We start from the raw sequence: 19,049 nt of genomic DNA on the forward strand, positions 1-19,049 counted from the left end.
AAAAAAAAAAAAAAAAAAAAAACTCAATATAAAAGAACAATCTTGAGACGATATCTTTAGACTCATTAGTTTATATATGTATTAATGTATATAATTATAAAAAATGGCTAAACATTTACTAAATTAACTTCTAATTCTCCGTAAAAAAAAATATATTAACAATACCGATTATAAAAAGGTTGTCTTATATTATGATCATTATTAATCATAATAATAATAATTCAATTTTATTAGTGCATGGCACGGGTCTTACACTAGTCTATATATTATACTAAAAGACAAGCGCCTCAATGTGAGGATGACAAATGTCACTCCCTCATTGGCTTATCTTATGTATAAAATATATCTATATAATTACTGTTTACATATTCAAGCATACTTATTTTTGTTAAACTTCAAACAATAAAAGCAAGTTTCTATACATGCATAAGATTTTCATGATTTCCTAACATAAATATTTATTTAATTTTTTTATAATAAATATATATTTTCCAATAATACAAATAATCCATAAAGTCTTTTCAATCTTTATTTATAGTCAAGTTAAAGAATAATAATTAATTTGAAGCAATATGATTTAAGTGGCATAATTAAGGAAACAAATATTTCGTATTTTGAAAGGCTAATATTGTTTTATTTTTATGAAAATTAAATAAAATCTATAGAATTTAGTTTGACGTCAATTATGAAATCAATACAAACATTTTAAAAAAATCAGATGTACAATAAAATATTGTGCACCTATTATAAAAGCTACCCTGTAATGAATGAAAGTTATTTATGCTTTATTGATAAAAGTTACCCAAAATAGTCTACAAGCTAAGTTATCCTAAATTCAATTCAAGTAATCGGATGAATACAAAAGTTTTTGATAAAGATACAAAATAGTGTAAACATTATTTTTATCGTTTGTTGTACTCTTTGACAAATACTGAATGCTGAGCTGAAATATTGTCTTGGAAAAAAATACATAATCTTGAACATAAATTTAATTTTAATCGGCCTTTCATTTTCTATACCATGTCTTTTACAATGACCTTTTGTTTTTCTTGCATAAAAAAAAAACTGAACCAATATATAACCAATCTAAACAAAAACAATAAAAGTTAAATTGAATTAGACATTTGACGGAAAAGGGATAGATATAAAATGTATTATAACTATTACTCGTGTTTTAAATTGTAATATTCGTATTAACAATGCTATTACTTATGAATTTTTTTTAGAAAAACTAACATTTTGATTTAAAAATCGAGCATTGCTCATGTACTATACTAGATATACAACAATCAAGTGCAATAATTTATGTTGTTTTATACATAATAATACTTTTAACTATAATAGTATGTGTATATAATATAATATTTTTTTTATAATATAAAAAAGTATATGTATATAATATAATATTTTATAACACGTGTCCTCCATACCAAGTGTAGTCTCAATCACCACTACACCAATTGGTTGTTGGTGTAATGGTGATTGAGACTACACTAGGTAGGAAGGACATGTGTTCGCTCCCCTGCAACAACAATCGGAAGGGGAATGGAACCTAATAACCTAGAACTGATCCTCAAATCTGGATTAGCCCAAAGGGTGAACCGGATAGAACACCCAAAACTCAATGCATATATGACGGGAATTAACTTATCCTTTATCTATCTTATACAAAACTCCAAAGTCTAATTTTTTTTTTCAAAATATAATAATAACATTTGTAAAATTTTGTTAATATGAAAGATATAAACCTATCAAAATGTATATATAGTTAAATTGTTTAATAACTTATATCGAATGCGTAGTTTTATTAAAATTATTTACATGTAATCATTAAATGTGTTAAATGTTGTGTAGCTATGCAATGTCCAAAACTTTAGTTGAGCGACTTTGATTTAGTGATTGTACGGTAAAAAGGTATTGACTTCGATCTTGAAACCTAATAGTCTAATAAATTCTAAATAGAAAAATTAAAACAAAAGGAAATGAAAAATAGTAAATGGCTTTAAATATTGAAATAAACATAACATTTTAAATCAATTTAGCGAATTCAAGAGACAATTTAAAGGCTTTTAAAATTAAATGGGGGAAAATATATGTAAAAAGAACATTTTTAGATATATAAATGTCCATGCAATATTATAAGAGTTTTGTTAACCTTTTTATAATTAAGGTAGGGATAAATCTTAGTAATATATACTCCGTATATTTTATTTATATAAAATTATCAGTATCCATACCTATATACAAAGTATTTGTGTTGTATACTATATTTAATCAGCCGTTGGTTATATATGTGACTATTATATAATATATAGTTTTTGGCACAATGGTTAACTTAGGAAAATATATGTTCTGGTAGGTCAAATATAAGATTATTATTGTGTCTATAGATTTAATGAGTGCGACGGGTAAATAAAACATGTATATATTAGATTGATTGTAGCTACTGATGTGGATGGTATGATAAGAAAATTTTAGTTTTTTCTCAACGGGAGATATAAATAAATTAGTCCACTTCTTATATAGCTATGTGGAGTATTATTCAATTAATTTTCAATTAATAAAATAACATTATAAAAAATTAAAAGAAATTCAAATAACATAAAATGCTATTCGAATAACGTTCCTTTAATTTTTTTTATTGACCATTAGTAACCAAGTCCTTTAATAGTAAATGAATTACCTTTGTTTTTATTTTTATTTTTCCTACGGGTTTAATAATTTGATTTATAAACCGTGCATCTCTTAAATTACAAACACTCCCTACCGTTACGATTATTATAAAACAAGGGAGTATTTAAGAAATGTAAGGATAAAGAAAACTAATACTGTACGAAATACTCCGTACTTAAACAGGTTTACTTGTAATAATAAACCCTTGTAAACCCCTTATGCCCCTGCCTCCTCCTCCTGTTCTCCTCTCTCACAGTTATCCATTGAATCGCAGTTGACATTCTCCGTTGAATCGCACTTCAAAATACTTGTATCCTTCATCGAAGCACCTTCAGAGGTAAGTTGTTTCTTTTTGTAATCATCATATCAATTTCATAATCTAATTTAATTGTCACTGCATAAATTGTAGGGTTCGAAAATCTCAACTATTGGATTTAATTACTAACCGGCGATTATTTTTCCAGAATATAGAATTATTAGCCGAATTTGATTATTGAATCAAATATCCCTAAAATTATGTGAAATTTCGAGATAATTGAATCAAATTTGGTTGCTTATGTATTGCACAACCCTTTAATGTTAGGATTCAACTATGAATTTTGATCTCTTTTCCCTCCTGCCTTGTGTCCTGTGTTTGTTGGTTCTTCAATCAATTGAATCAAATTTGGTTGCTAATGGGTTGTATAGGACCCTTTAATGTTAGTATGGAACTATGAAATTCGACCCTTTCTCCTAAGGCCCCGGTTTAGTTTATCGAACAATTGCCAAAAAGCTTTGGTTTATCTATCTTTTTCAATAACCTGTTATGATTAATTGTCAGTCTAATTCTTCATTTGTGTTTCTGTATATTGACAAAAATCTCTTTTTAGTGGGAATCACAATAAGAGATGAAATTAAACTGCTGTTTTCCTCCTTACACATTTATGTAAAAAAGCTAAAGGCACAAGCTGTGCAATCGGCAAATAGGCAATAGGGGGTTTTGTGGCGCCTTGAGAGCACCTGCTTGTACCCTTTTCGCCTAATGCATTAGGCACACTTTTTTCTTTTCTTTTTTTTTTTTTTTGTTATGTCTCCCATTTTTCCTTGTAATTTTCAAGTCCTTGGTGTTTGTTCTGGTTTTTTGGCTGTAAGATTATATTAAATTTGTTGTGAAATAAAATATTTTTGCGACTAAAGTCTAGTATATTTCTGTATATTTGTTTGGCCTTTGACTACATTTTGCACGTCTTTCTAATTTTTGTTTCACTTATAAGTTGTAACAATGTGTAACGTATTCTCTTGTCCTTGTAGGTTATAAATATTTCAGACGCCAAGTGCCACTGGTGTATGTATAACACAAGATGTATGTTAGCTACTGCATTTCAGATAAATGATTTTTGTAAACAAGATCAGAGAGCATTTTTTATTTTCTATGTACATCCAGTGTAAATTATTTGAATATGTGTCAATCATTTTTTTAATGGAAACAATTAATCCTAAAGATGATCCTCCCTGACATGTTTGAGGCTAATTAAGATTTTGCCAAAATTTTTAGCCTCATGCCTCTCCATGGATGGCAACAAACTTTGCTACACTCCTACAGGGTGCTTTATATTCCTTTCATTTAATAAGATGACTTTCTTATTCGTCTACTCCGATGGGGTGCTCTATATTCCTTTTATTTTAATTGGATGACTTTCTTCTATTCGGCTAATTTGTTTTTCCTTCACTATTATGTGTATGGTATCTTGTTTTTTATTATTTTAATAATTGTGTAGGTCTCGAATTATTGTGAAGAATTTGCCCAAATATGCAACTGAGGACCGTCTTAAAGAATTCTTTTCTGAGAAGGGTGAGGTTACTGATGCCAAGCTCATGCGTACCAGGTCAAAAATTTTCTGGGCTTCTATTGCTCCCAGTTTCATGGTTTCCTTTTGTTTTTATAATCTATTGTAATTTAATGGAAAACTGATTGATTGAATATATTGCGAATTGCAGAGAGGGTAAGAATAGACAGTTTGCTTTTATTGGTTACCGAACTGAGAAAGAAGCTGAAGAGGCTATAAAGTACTTCAACAAGTCTTTTATGGATACATCAAGAATTATATGCGAGGTTTGTTGCATATTTTAATGCCTTTTAATTTTATTTTCTTTTCTTATTGAGAATGAAATGGTAAGTGGTGGTGTTGCTAAAAGTTAGTACAAACCAAGATGTGGAATACAATAATGACATAGTGAATAATATGCAAATTGTTCTTTTAACTTTATAAATTACTTATTCTTACGGCTCAAGGAAGAATGAATATTATCTTACCTCGGAATTTGTATAATTAATTACCTGTAAACTCAGAACTGAACCCTCCATCCTCTTTTTAATTGCATCTTCTTAAGAATTGTATAATAGAATCGGTTAGTGAATTGGTTGGATACCAGTAAGTATCCATTGATGTTCCCATCATCACTAATTCCCTTGAGGCAATTTGTTCTGCTTCCCTGTGCCAAATTGAATTCTGTACCATGTAACATTGATGTAAACCCTATTATTTAGAGTGATTTATCAACTAACTTTGAGTTGTGTTCTTTCCCCTTTATTGTCTACTAGTTTATAAATATTATTTAGTACTATGAGATTTCAAAGTTTTTTTGTTTGACTATTTATTTTCATATAACAAAAGGTTTAGTGACTAATTGAATAATAATTGTTTACTATTTCAAATGCATCTCCCTCATTAGTAGGTTTTCTTGTATGACTAAACTAATGGTTCTAATCTAATTGTTCAAGTGAATGAAAAAATGGAAAGGGAAGGAGGGAAAATTGAGAATTAAACTTAATTGAATGAGGGATTTAGTTGGAGGGAAGGAGGGAAAGTTGAGAATTAAACTCTATCGAAGGGATTGAGTTGGAAAATTGAAAGAATCTATTTATATATGGGAAATTGATCTTGATGTTTGAAGGGGAAGATGAATATTTATTGTTTTTTCTTAAAAAAAGGGCAAGGATGAAAGTGAATAAATGAAGATGGGTTTATTGGTAGCTTTGGAAGAGACGAAAGGAATGGAGTTAGAATGGTCATTGATTGAGTTGTCTATGAGCAAATGATACCGAATGGGTGAAAAAGTGATAGTGGTTATTTAGTATAAAATGATGGAAAAACTATTCTGCATAATTTTGTGTAGGTTTTATGTGAGGTTTTGCTTCTGCCAGCTGGTCGTTTAATGTCTATTTTAATTTTTAATTTATTTTTATAATAAGTTAGGTAATCATTCATGACAAGGGCTATTCCAAGCAAAATTAGCTTTTATCTACCTTCTATAAATGTTTAAGTCATTTTTTTTTTATTGATTTCAGATATATTGACCATTTAATAATTTTTTGGGGTTTTTGTTAAGGTTGCTTGGAAAGTTGGGGCTATGGATATTCCTCGTCCTTGGAGTCAGTATTCTAAGGAGAAGCAAGAGATAAAGCCTGAGAAGAGCAGTAAAATTCTTAGTGGAAAAACTAAGCCAGACAAGAAGAGCTCCAACTTGAGTAATGAGAATGATGACGCTAAACTTAAAGAGTTTCTTCAGGTTATGCAGCCACGAAGCAAGTCGAAAATGTGGGCAAATGATCTTGTAGTTCCCACTCATGACCAAAGTGGTAAAGGTAACAAGGAGCATGGTACGTTAAAAAAAGATCTCAAACAGCTGAACAGGGAAGAAAATTCTGGAAGGGAAATTGAGATGCCTGATGAAAATCAAGTGCTCGTAGGGGATGATGAAGACTCAGATACAGATTACTTTAAAAGTAGGGTAACAAAAGAATGGTCTGATTCAGAAAGTGATGGGGATGGTGAAAACGAGTTTAATCTAGATCCACCTGAAGGTAATTTGGATAAGAAGGATTTTAATGAAGAGGATATTGACGAAAGTGATTTTGAAGAAGCTAATGTGAACCCTGGAAATGTGTCATCTAATTCTGAAGACACTAATGAAGTGCTTCAGTCTGGTCGCCTTTTTGTCCGCAATCTTCCCTACGCTGCAACGTATGAACTTTCCATTTTTTTCTATTTTAATTCTATGTACACTAGTATTAGCAGCTAGCTAATTATTAATATTTGATCTGAGTTTTCTTGTTTTGTCTTAATTGCATATTTTTTCAGCGAGGATGAGCTGGCGGAGCTCTTCAGTAAATTTGGAAACATTTCAGAGGTCCATCTTGTGATTGATAAAGAGACTAAGCGGTCCAAGGGTTTTGCCTATGTTCTCTATAGAGCTCCAGAAGATGCTCTCAGGTAATTAATTTATTTGGCCTGCTGTGTACTGATTGTTTGATGTGGGAATCTTGTAGATCTCAAATAGAATGATTGCTATAAATCCTCATCTCATAGCATGTCATGATTGTTATAAAGTTTTAAAGGATGAAATAACTAATGGATTGTTGGTGCAGAATTTTCAAAAGGAAATAGTCATTGGTCAGAATCTCATGTTGTGTAATGTCTAGAATTATTGTAATGATGATTGGGCCATTATATTTTTTTTCTTTTTTCTATAGGTATGTGTCCAATACTTTAAAAATAATGAAATATGACTCAGAAAATAGAATGGCAACAATGTATTGATTAGGATTAGATTAGCAGAAGTTTGTTTTAGATCTAGATATTTTTTATGCAAAAATTGGCCACAATAGCACAAACTATTGAGCCTGTGCATGGAGTAGCATATCCTCACAACCTTATCTCATGCATAAAGTATGGGTATGGATGTGACGCATTACATAATTGTCCTCACTCTTTGGGTGATTTGCCGGAGTTGGAATGTTTTGATTTTTTTTTTTTCTTTCTTTCTGTATAAGCAACTATCGTTCTAATTATTATTTTTATTTAATCCAACTTTTAACCTCACATCCTCATGTGACCTTTCAATCAATCAAAGCCATGGGGCAGGTACATGAACCAAAAGTGATTATTTCGTATAGTCATGCACAAAAATTTTCCTCCTCCATCCCTTACGATCAAATACCTCATTCTAATGCAAATCCATATGCTTTATATTCTTCCTAACTCTTTCCAACCAAGTCATTTTCGATCTCCTTAACTTTTCCATGATCTTACTCTTCCACTATTCGTACAGTGCACTGTGGTGTTACATGTCCGAACCAACGTAGACGATTTTACCTTAGTTTGTCTGCAATGCCTGCTTGCGACACTCACTTTCTTGCAAAAAACTTCATTCCCGATTCTATCTCTTATAGTGTTAGCGCACATCCATCTTAACATGCGCATTTCCGTAATCTCCATATTTTTAATGTGCTTTTTCTTATAAGCCCAACATTCTATATTATCGAGACATAGAGCAATATTGGTCTTATGGTAGTCCTATAGAATTTCCCCTTCAACTATAAAGGAATGCTTCGGTCACGTAACACTCGTGTGACCTCTTTCCATTTAGGCCACCCTGACATAATCCTGTGAACCACATCTTGATCAATGTCACCATTCTTGTGGATGATTGACCCAAGATATTTAAAAGACCTTTTAAAAATTAAATCTTAGTTGGCCACCGTCTATATCATCTTCATCCTTCTCTCTCTTTCCTCTTTTACTAAGCCTTAGTCATCATTAATTTCTCTCCAATTCTTTTTGGCATCCTAACTAATAAAAGCACTATTCAAAACACAATGCTGAAAATGGTAAAAGAAAACCGTTGTCATTTTTTGCTAACCCAAAAAGTGCAAGTGAAAAACCATTTTAAGAAAGAATTAATCAGAGGAGATGTGATCCAATGACCATTGAGAGAGGAGTTGAATGTGGTGAGAGTGCCAGAGCTGGTGGAGTTAATGTTAATGGGGGTGATAGTTGGGAGGAGAGAGAGTGGGATTGGGAGAGGGATGCAATCCCACTAAGGTCGAGAGAGTGAGATTGGGAGAGGGATGCAAGTTTGGGCATCTAGGTTTTTTATGTTTTTGCAATTTTTTATTTTTTATTTTTTATTTTATTTTATTTTTATGCTTAGTTTAGATAGGGCTATTTTTCCTTAAGTCATTCCTTCCCAAAAAAAAAAAAAAAAAAAGATTGGGCTATTATAATTTTTTGATCTTTTGGTTTTGACTAGCTCATGGGCATAATGAAATACTCTAATTGGATTATTGTTATATCTTTTTAAGACTGTCTTGATTGAAGTATTGTATTTGTTGTTGTTGGCTGCAAATTAGTGCTATTTGTGTTATATTTTTGGGTTTGTTGGTTGGTGGACAAACGTGGATGAGGAGAGTGTTTGTGGTGGTTGTGGCAGTGAATAGAGAGTGTGGAGATTATGTTTGAGCTACTGATGTGATGTGGGGCCGAAGATAAATAAAAGGGTTTACTAACTAGGGGAAGGAATAAAAAAAATGAAAAATGCCAAAAAAATGAAAAAAAAATTAAAACATTGCAACTCTAGTGAATATCCGGTAGGAGAGTCATCTATGTTTGCGTGGCACCAATATCACATACTTTGCGCCGGGCTTTGCACCAAAGTTCATGTACCTGGGGAAAATAGCTTGTGGCCTTACGACAGGTTTTGCTTTTTTTGTTTTGGTTAACTTATAATTTAAATTTTTTATATTATTTCTCAGGGCTTTAGAGGAGCTAGATCATTCAATATTTCAAGGTAGATTATTGCATATTATGCCAGCAAAAGCAAAAGATCTGTCATCTAATCAAAGGTAAGTGTCTTGTAACCTTTCCTTTGTTTTATTTGATTTCCAGCAAATCCTGAAAGAAAAGATTGGATGCCATGCTAGGGTAAGCAAAAGATGCTCGGAAATTCATAACAAAGTTTCTATATGTGGGTTGTTGAGAAGCTAAGAATTAGGTCATTTGTTAAATCTTAGATATCAAACAAATAAGTAAAGCTCAAGCAAGATAATAGTTCTAGTAGCAAGCACGAGGTCGAACCACAAGGAAAGGGGAAGCTAATTGCAATAGTTTATGATTAAGCTATTCCGAAGTCCTTCAAATGATGCAAATTAAGTAGGAAATCAAATGGTAAAGGCACTATAGAGTTGGGATCCACATTATTACAAGCAATTGAGATAAAATGGGGAATCAATCAATCAATCATTATGTAACGAATAGAATGTAGGGAGCAATCAAAAGCAATCAAGAACACTTTCTCAATTTCCTAAGCCTAGATCACTCTATGACTCATTCCAAAGAGAAACTTGATAAAAAAAATATGCTATCAATTATGATGATCCAAATTCACATTCCCATGCCAAACAAAGATCAACATGCTATTATGCTTTATCAACAAGGTTAGCTAATCCTAATTTGATAAACAACAAGCAAACCTCATCGAATCACCTTTAATCAAAAAGTAACTTTGATTAATTTCCCAAATTCTACTCAAATCACCATATAATCATGATTCACCCTAATAGCTAGGAGTCTACTCACTAAGCATGATTATACTACAATCAAGCACAAAATCAAACAAAAGCATCATCAAAACTGAAATTGGGTAAGAAATTACCTAGAGGATCAATTAAGCTAATCAAATCAATTAAGATCAACTAATACCAAGGAATTCAAAGTAACATCAGCACAAATTATAGTGCAGAAGTAATAGATTTTTCTAGAAAAGATGCTAGAATTGTAAGGAAATCTTGAACAATGCTTGAATTAAAATTGAAGATCAAATGTTGAAATCACACTATCTCTCTCCTCTAAGTTGAACTAAAATTGTACTAAAAATCTGCTTAACTCAATTACAAATGGTCAACTCCTATTTATAAGAAAAGAAGTGAAAGAAGAAATAAAACCGGGCTGCAAAGCTCAGCGCGTACGCACCAGGCTGCTGCTTGCGCACGCTGAGGGGTCGTACAATGCTTGAGTGAGAGCAGGTGCGAGTGCGCTTGCGAGAGTGATGATGCAGCCGTGAGCGAGGGGGATGAAGTAGGGGAGGGCTTATGCGAGCGTGGTGGTTAGCGATGATGCTAGTCAGATTCATTTGCACAAAAGAATCCCAATTTATGCTGAGTTGTGTTTTAATAAGATGCAATACGCAGAGAATTTTGTCTCTTGATAATTCATCCCAAATGAAGTGAACAATTTAATCCTTACCAAAATTCCTACTGTAATTTTGCTTATCTGTCTTGTGGCAGCATTGATTCATGGATTTGTATTGGGAACAATTTAATAATTACTAAATTATCTTATTCAGAAATCTTTTCACGGAGGGGAAAACCAAAACACTGAAGGAGCGGAGGGTGGAAGAGAAAAAGGCATCAGAAGCTGATGGCAATACTCAAGCTTGGAACAGCTTGTTTATGCGTGCTGACACTGTATGTCTCTATTTCTTTTATGAAAATCTTTGACCCATTTGTTATGCTTGAATTTTCAGTTGTCATGCTGTTGGACTCCTTTTATGTTAAAGGAGTCTGTTCTTTGTGTGGTCTGTACAAATGTTATCTACTTGATGCTTATTATCGTAATATATCTTAGTGTATATGACTCCTAAAGTGTCCGTGCTTTAAAAAAACGTTTGTCATTGCTTATGATTTGTGTCGGGTGTAGTGTTATGTTCAACTGTTAAAGCTATGTGCTATGCTGGTGTTTGTGTGATTCTGGAGTCATAGGTGCTGTAGGCGTTTTTTACATATTGGGCTTTGGTTTGTCTAATGTGTGCCCATGGGCACTTGTTAAGTTACAAAAAATAAATATAGTCCGGCTACACAACATAGTAGTTGAGATTATTCTAGAAACTCCTTGTTGGGACTATTCTTTTGAACATTTTGATTTTAATAATCATTTACATTTGATAAAATAAGTATCCCTGCTTCCAATTTTTGACAGTTATTTGTTTTTAACTGTCGTATCCATAGTACTAGAATCATCATATCATATGTGGTGCTCTGCATATCCATTATTTAGAGACAACCTCTGGCTGTTAAAAGACAAAGTGTTTACATTAATAGAGACAGAACCTCTGGCTGTTCTCAATTGTAGCATTGATTAATATGAGCTCAATTTTTCCACAGATTGTAGAAAATATTGCTAGGAGATTTGGAATCAGTAAAAGTGACTTTTTAGATCGTGAAGCTGATGATCTTGCAGTACGCATTGCTCTTGGAGAAACTCAAATCATTGCTGAGACTAAAAAGGCTTTGACAAACGCTGGAGTAAATGTGGCTTCCTTGGAAGAACTTGCTACCAGGACAACTGAAGGTGTAAAGAGAAGTAACCATGTATTACTTGTAAAGAACTTGCCTTACAGCTCAACTGAAAGTGAACTTTCAAAAATGTTTGGCAAGTTTGGTAGCATTGATAAAATTATACTTCCTCCAACCAGAACATTGGCCTTGGTAAGTCGGTGAGATGCTCAGAAGATATTCTTTAATTTGAGTTAAATGCAATTTCTGCTGGTCTCAATTACGATTTTATAAAGCTTTGTTTATTAAGTTTAATGTCCACGTTGATAGCTGGCCTTCTGCTGGATGATTGTCTTTATTGTCTAGTATATGGTTCCTTTTCTTATCAATATGCTAGAAATTATCGAGACCCCCTGTTTTAAGGGTAGAATGAAGGAGGGATGGGGGTGGGTAATGTAGTACTGCAAATGCAAAACCCTTTTGTACTTGTAACTAATAGTTTCAGTTTGCTATTGTGTGAGTGTTGGCTATTTTGTGAAAAAATTCCATGATTTTGAACTAAAAGTGAAGTGTCCGGGTGTCATGTCAATGTCTGATTGTCGAGGGTCCAACACCGGTAGTGAGATGAAATGAAGTGTCCGAGTAACATAGACTGTGGTATTGTGAGTGTTGGTGGTGAGGGGTGATTCATTAATCACCACCATTTTCTCTCTTCAACTTAATCTAACCTTTAATAATTTACTAATTAAATGCTTGTAATATTTTGCCTAGGAGTCCATGCGGATCTCTTTGTTGCAAATAGAAGTCAATGGAGGTAGTAATGATATAATTTTTTTTTTTTTTTCAGTTGAAGAAATAATTACTCCTATTTTTTTAAAGTGCCCCACTCAGATTATATGTTACTTCTCTCTCTTCCTTTTGACACCACTATCATTTTATAATATTTTCCCCTCTCACATTATACCTAGTGGTCCCATTTATATCTCTTTCTCTCTCTTACTTTTCCAAAATTTTTTATTCCTAACCATACCCACTTATATGCTTTCTCTTTTTTTTTTTTTTAGTTGACACCATTTGACTTTTGCACTATTCACAAACTACACTTTCACTACCTTTTTTGATTTATAACTACGATAAAGTATAGTCATGTGAGATCTTGTTTGAATTGTTTCAATTTATATTTTATAAAATCTATTTTTTCAAAAATTTTATAATATCAATAATTAGAGATATTAATCGTTAAAATAGTGCATTGACAAGCGTGATAATAAAAAGGTGGCAACGCATTATTTTACTCTTTTTCCTAAAACTCTGCGTAGGTGTACACCCCAATGGGGCACTTTAAAAAAAACAGAGGGAGTATCTGAATTTAAATAGCAATGACGAAAGCATTCTTCACTGTAGAAGGTATAAAAACAACTTATATCTCCCGAAAAAGGTCTGAAGTATTGACAAAGAGATAGAATTATCTGGCTTGTAGAAGCAAATGTAGTGGGCAGCTAAACTTGATTGATGTCTCTATACTTCTTTAGAGGTGATGGATAAATGGAATTTGGGATTTAATGTTTGACGAGTAAATTAAGGTTTTAAGGGTTATGTATTTTACTCTTCTTTTAAATAACATAAGATCAATTGTGAGTTGAATGGCGCAAGTCGCCGGTTGCTTGATGGTACAGCAGTAATCTCAAGTTTGTATTCATCTAATCATCTTAATTGTGGTTATCTAGTACCTTTGTGATTTATATTGAATGTCATGACAAATATTGGTAACTCTTCTTTTAAATAACATAAGATCAATTGTGAGTTGAATGGTGCAAGTCGCCGATTGCTTGATGGTACAGCAGTAATCTCAAGTTTGTATTCATCTAATCATCTTAATTGTGGTTATCTAGTACCTTTGTGATTTATATTGAATGTCATGACAAATATTGGTATTTTCTTAAATTTTAATTGCATTATGTGGTGTGTCTAATTATCTGTATTCTGTACAATTATATTAAGCTTAATAAATTTAGCTTAGTGTTACGTCAGATTTGGTAACTCCTATGGGCTATGGCTGGGCTGCAAGATGGGAATGTTTGTTCAGTTTGAGCTTCATGCATATATTGTCAACTGGGAATTACTTCCTCCGTTCCCATAATATCGCAACATGACGAGGGGACATGTATTTTAAGGAGAGGAGAGAGATAGAGAGGGATAAAAATAGGTAGCCATTTGATGAAGAGAGAGAAAGAGAGTGAGAGAAAGAGAGAAAACGTGTGCAAATAGGGAAATTTTGCAGTATTTATGGAATGGAGGAAGTATTTTTATAATAGTGAAATTTAATATGATGGTATTCTTGTTCACTCTTGGTAATTTAGGTAATCTTTCTTGAACCAGCTGATGCCCGTGCTGCTTGCAGAGGCCTGGCATACAAGCGTTATAAGTAAGTCTTCTGTGCTACTATTTGAAGTTGATAGATGTAACTATTCCTTAATTTGGGTACTTTCTCCATGTTTTAATAATTGTTAAGTGTTACACTTACCAAAAGCGGCCGTGTTTTAATAAGTGTTACATTTATATCTCTATATTTTAATATTATATCTCTCTCCTCTCGTGGTCCCCCACCACTACTTTTTTTTATTATTATTTATATCCTTTTACATTCATTATTTTTCAATAAACTATTAACCCCACTATCTTTCTTTTACAATTTTTTAGCACTCCAACTACCTGCTTACCTCTTGTTTTATTTAAGTCAATTAAATTGCCTAAAACTATGTGCCGGTCAAAGCGTAACACTTATTTAAACACGGAGGGAGTAATGTTTTCATTCAGCCTTTGGCAAGTGAAGTAAAATTGACTCTTAGTATCCTTTGTCTCAACAGCAGTTATAACTACTAAACCTTTCCAAATGATTGATTTTCTTTTGAAAAAGACGTCACCTTTCTCTGTGTATTTACTCTCATGTTTTTCCTCTCGTGTTGATCATTAGAAGTTATCTACTGATATCATCTTCATTTAGCAGATTGACTGGTCCTCAGTATAAATGATAATGCCTCGTTAACCCTTCCATTTATAATTCTGTACTATTGTATCTGGGGAAGGTGATAAACCAATTTTACCTCTGCCTGTTGATCTGAATTATTGGATGAAATTGTGTAACCACTGGCACTAACCATTCACCCACGATCTGTTAATGTTGCCATGTTGTGACCTGGTCTGCTTTTAAATAGTACTGCTTGATTACTAAATGAAGCTTTGGTCTTATTGTACTTTCTGGCTCCAGAGATGCTCCACTGTATTTGGAATGGGCTCCCGGTAATATTCTTAGTCAAGATTTGGACATTGACAAGAGTAATATGATTGTTGGTGAACAAGAAGCTAAGAAGGTTTCACTTGAACATCAAATTAAGGAGATATCTCAAGATGAACTGGATCCTGATCGTGTTGAGGTTTGACAAATTACAATTTTCTTTTCACTATGTTGTTTCTGCTAATCTGATCTCATTTGATAGGGTGTTAAAAATAATTTGGTGTATTAATTATATGTCTTTTCTTGCTGAAAATATTGAAGAAGTAAAGGGGGACTCTGGGAGAGATATATTGATTTAGAGATAAAGCTATCTTTTTCCGTGGATAAAATTCAAAAGAAAAAAAGGAAAAATTTAAAGAGAAGGGGACATGTGGTACTAATGGTGAAAAAAATAACCGGCATATGTATATGTTAATTGATCTCAACTCTCTTGGCTAATCGAAAAGATTTTATCATCTCACTGGCGTGCCTGACCTTGTTTCGCTTCGCAATAAAAATTAGAATGCTTGGAAAACAAATTGGCCAATAACCTTTTGTTATTGTGTAATATTAATGGTGGCCCGAAAACCCATTAATGCAGTTGTAGATATAGCAATAGGTCGTTTGAATCAGGTTCGGGATTGGCTTTTGTAAGGATTCTAAGGAATCGTCCAATTTGGTTTTGAGTTCGATTTGATTTTATGGCCAGTAGGCTTATTGTGATAACACAATCATTGTTGGACAGATTGATGGTCGGGTTGGGTTGGTGTGGGTCAAGTTTGGGTTGTGTCAATAATAGGTGTTATGATTATGGGAAGAGTTTGAGTTTTGGTTCAGGTAAGGTATTTGGGTAAGTTTCAGCTTTGCTTGGTCTATATAGGTGTACAACAAACCTTTTAGCAAGAAATTGTTGAAAAATTTGCTTCAGATTGTTATTCTTTCCCCTCTCTCATCTCTATTTATAAGCTCAACAGAAATTGCATTTTAGTGAAGGCTCAAGCTGTCAATTTAGTTATTGGCATATCAGAAGCAAATGGCTTATGATAGGACTGTTAATATGTGATTAAAAAAGTGTGTTGCAGTTTATATTATCCGTATTATTTCTCAACTTCCATTTGTTTCATTTCAGTCGCGTTCTCTTTTTGTGAAGAGCTTGAATTTTAAGACAGCTGATGAAACTTTGAGGAAGCATTTCAGTGAAAACATGAAAGAAGGGAGAGTTCTAAGCGTCAAAGTGAGCATGCCACACACTCTATTACAGTTTGAAAACTTTTACTCGCAGTAGCTTGTAACACTCAATTTTGTTCCCCCTCCAGATAAAAAAGCACTTGAAAAATGGGAAGAATGTTTCAAAGGGATTTGGGTTTGTAGAATTTGATTCTGTGGAGACAGCAACGAATGTATGCAGGGATTTACAGGTAAAATAACTATTATTTTTGCTATGTTTATTATGGTCAACCTCAGCAATTGTAAGTTATGGAAAACAAGCAGCTTATTGTGATTTTTTTTAGAACTTCCACCAATTGTAATTTTGGTTATTTGTAGGGAACTGTGCTGGATGGACATGCTTTAATTTTGGAACTTTGCCACGCTAAGAAGGATGAAAAAGTTCTGAAGAAATCTGGAAATGATCAAAGCTCAACAAAAATAATAGTAAGAAATGTAGCATTTGAGGCAACAGAAAAGGATCTCAGACAGTTGTTCAGTCCGTTTGGTCAGGTAAGATACTTTGTTCTGGTAAAACTGCTTCTCCAACCAACATCTTCACAGAGTACCCTTTTATTTTTTATTTTTTTATTTATTTTTTTTAACATAAACTCATTTGCAAACTTTTGATTCCTCTGTCAATGTTTTTATCAAACTATTTCTGTGTTTTTATTCGCATATAATTACTCTATTCTTTATTTTCTCTTAGACCTATTTTCAGACATTCCCAAATTTATTTATCTGTTTCCGCTTCTCTTTTATTGCTCGCTTTGTTTTGTTCATATTTTTCGTCCACTTTTATATTATCGCTTTTTTTTTTTTTTTTTTCAACTACAATTTTTGCGGATGGTTCCTTTATGATTTATGTTAGCTCACTTTAAATCAATTTGGGACTAAGGCTTTGTAGTAGTAGTTCTGCTAGGCCTGTTATACTATGCATTTTTTCCCCTCACCCCCTTACAAGAATATTTGTTACTGCATACACACTCAAGGGATATCGTCAGATTATTGGGTTGGTGACTTGGTGTCATTAGCTAGAATTCATTGTTCGTTTGAATTAGTGCCTGTAGCCATGTGGGGCTGGGTTTTAGCCTACCTATTTCAGTTTAGCTCATCACTAATAAGTCAAAAACCAACTGGATCCAACAAGTCGACAAAAAACGAAGGGACTTGAACACATTAAACCTTCGTGCACTCATCAATTCATTACTCTCCATTGTTTTTTCAAGTGCCCTGTTTTATACCAGCACTAAGTTTTAGAAAGTTAGTTGAATGAAATTAAATATTGTGTGAGTGGGTCGATTGTGGAATTAAGAATTATTTATGAGAGTTAGGTCCTGTTTTTTCAACTTGTTTTTAGCTGAAGTGAAATTATATTATTAATGAACTAAAACAATTTTTGCTTAGCTTGAGTTAATTTTACTAACTCAAAATATGTTTACTATATTGAAGTTATTTACTATTTTCTAATATATATACTCTTTACAGTTATTTTTACCGAATTGAACTTATTTTTATTGAAGTAAAATTAATATGAATTAGACCTAATCCACAACAATGGTTGATTCAATTTGGTACCCTCCATTCCATGTGTTATTGGTCCGATTTTAGTCAAGTGTTATTTGTAGTATGATTCTATTTGCCGGTTTTTTTTTTTTTGGAATTTACAATTTGACAGTAATAACTCTTTCATGTGTAACAGATAAAGACCCTGAGGCTTCCAATGAGATTTGGGAAACACAGGGGTTTTGCATTTATCAAATTTGTCACCAAGCAAGAAGCTCAAAATGCTCTCAATGCTCTATCGAGTACTCATTTGTATGGGAGACACCTGGTAAGTTTTATTTCTGTTTGTATTCTCCTATATTCTTTAGGTTTCATGTAGTTTTTACTGCAATGCTGTAAATTAATCGAACAGAAACTGTTTTCACATTTTCTTCAATGTTCATAGTTGTATTTTGCTCAACCAATGTAAATATGCATTAGGGTATTTTTGCATGAATTCTGAACCAATTTTATTCTTAAGGTCCTAGAAAGAGCAAAAGAAGGAGAAACTTTGGAAGAACTTAGGGCTCGAACTGCTGCTCAGTTTGCTAATGATGAAGAAGGGTTCCAAAATCCTACCAAAATCTCTAAAAAAAGAAAAATTACAGCTCTTGCTGATTAGTGAAGATGATTTTTTTTCCCCCTCTTGTAAGCCTCTAATTTTTGTTTTTCTTAGAATAGCTTAAGTGAGCTTGCTATGGTTTTGTTTAATTTTTGGTATCTCATTTATTTATAGATTAAATTTTCAGGTCTGATATCTAATCTAATCTAATCTAATAAACTTAAAGCACAACCAAATACTCCCTCCGATCTTTTTTATATAAAAACATATTTATTGCGTGATCTTGTTAGAATCGTCTCAATAAGTATTATAACAACATATAATTTTTTACAATTTTACCTCAATTCATTAGAATTACAAATATTGATGATTAAATTGTTTAGTGTTAATGTCAAAAATTAGAATTTGTTATGAAATTAAAGAGAAAGAGGAGAAAGTAGGGAGAGAATCAATGTAGGGAATATTTCAAGCATTATCCCAAATTTGAACCCCACTATAATAGTACTTAAGCATGGTGCGCGTCCAAAGGAAAGGAAGATGGGGCAAAAGAGTCGCCAACAAGTTTTAGGAACTTGTAAACCATTCACAGGGTGAAGATTACACCCTACTCCAATAGGTCTGAAACCAAAACTGGAAGTTCGGGGATGAAGGTACAAATTCAATCTAAAAAAGGAAGAACTTGCCCTAATAAAAGACTT

At 32.6% G+C, this 19,049-nt stretch overlaps 1 protein-coding gene across 1 annotated transcript; it reads left to right on the plus strand.

Moving 5' to 3' along the window:
- The first annotated feature begins 2,858 nt into the window (after positions 1-2,858).
- On the plus strand, positions 2,859-18,544 carry LOC145629188 (multiple RNA-binding domain-containing protein 1-like). The gene is made up of 16 exons (XM_081681728.1): positions 2,859-3,010; positions 3,964-4,015; positions 4,431-4,538; positions 4,651-4,765; positions 6,043-6,677; positions 6,795-6,926; positions 9,248-9,337; positions 10,837-10,957; positions 11,654-11,977; positions 14,125-14,189; positions 15,033-15,198; positions 16,168-16,272; positions 16,355-16,456; positions 16,584-16,757; positions 17,947-18,078; positions 18,271-18,544. Coding segments are annotated over exons 2-16 (2,412 nt in total). The 5' UTR covers positions 2,859-3,010; positions 3,964-4,013; the 3' UTR covers positions 18,412-18,544.
- Positions 18,545-19,049: the final 505 nt, after the last annotated feature.

The sequence above is a fragment of the Chenopodium album genome, chromosome 4 (assembly GCF_948465745.1).
Source record: "Chenopodium album chromosome 4, dcCheAlbu1.1, whole genome shotgun sequence".
Classification (NCBI taxonomy): domain Eukaryota; kingdom Viridiplantae; phylum Streptophyta; class Magnoliopsida; order Caryophyllales; family Amaranthaceae; genus Chenopodium; species Chenopodium album.

What these genes read in the sequence shown, in the direction of transcription:
- LOC145629188 (XM_081681728.1), top strand. An exon ending in AATCTTCCCTACGCTGCAAC is followed by an intron (nt 6,678 to 6,794) that starts GTATGAACTTTC and finishes ATATTTTTTCAG; the next exon opens with CGAGGATGAGCTGGCGGAGC. An exon ending in ATGTATGCAGGGATTTACAG is followed by an intron (nt 16,457 to 16,583) that starts GTAAAATAACTA and finishes GGTTATTTGTAG; the next exon opens with GGAACTGTGCTGGATGGACA.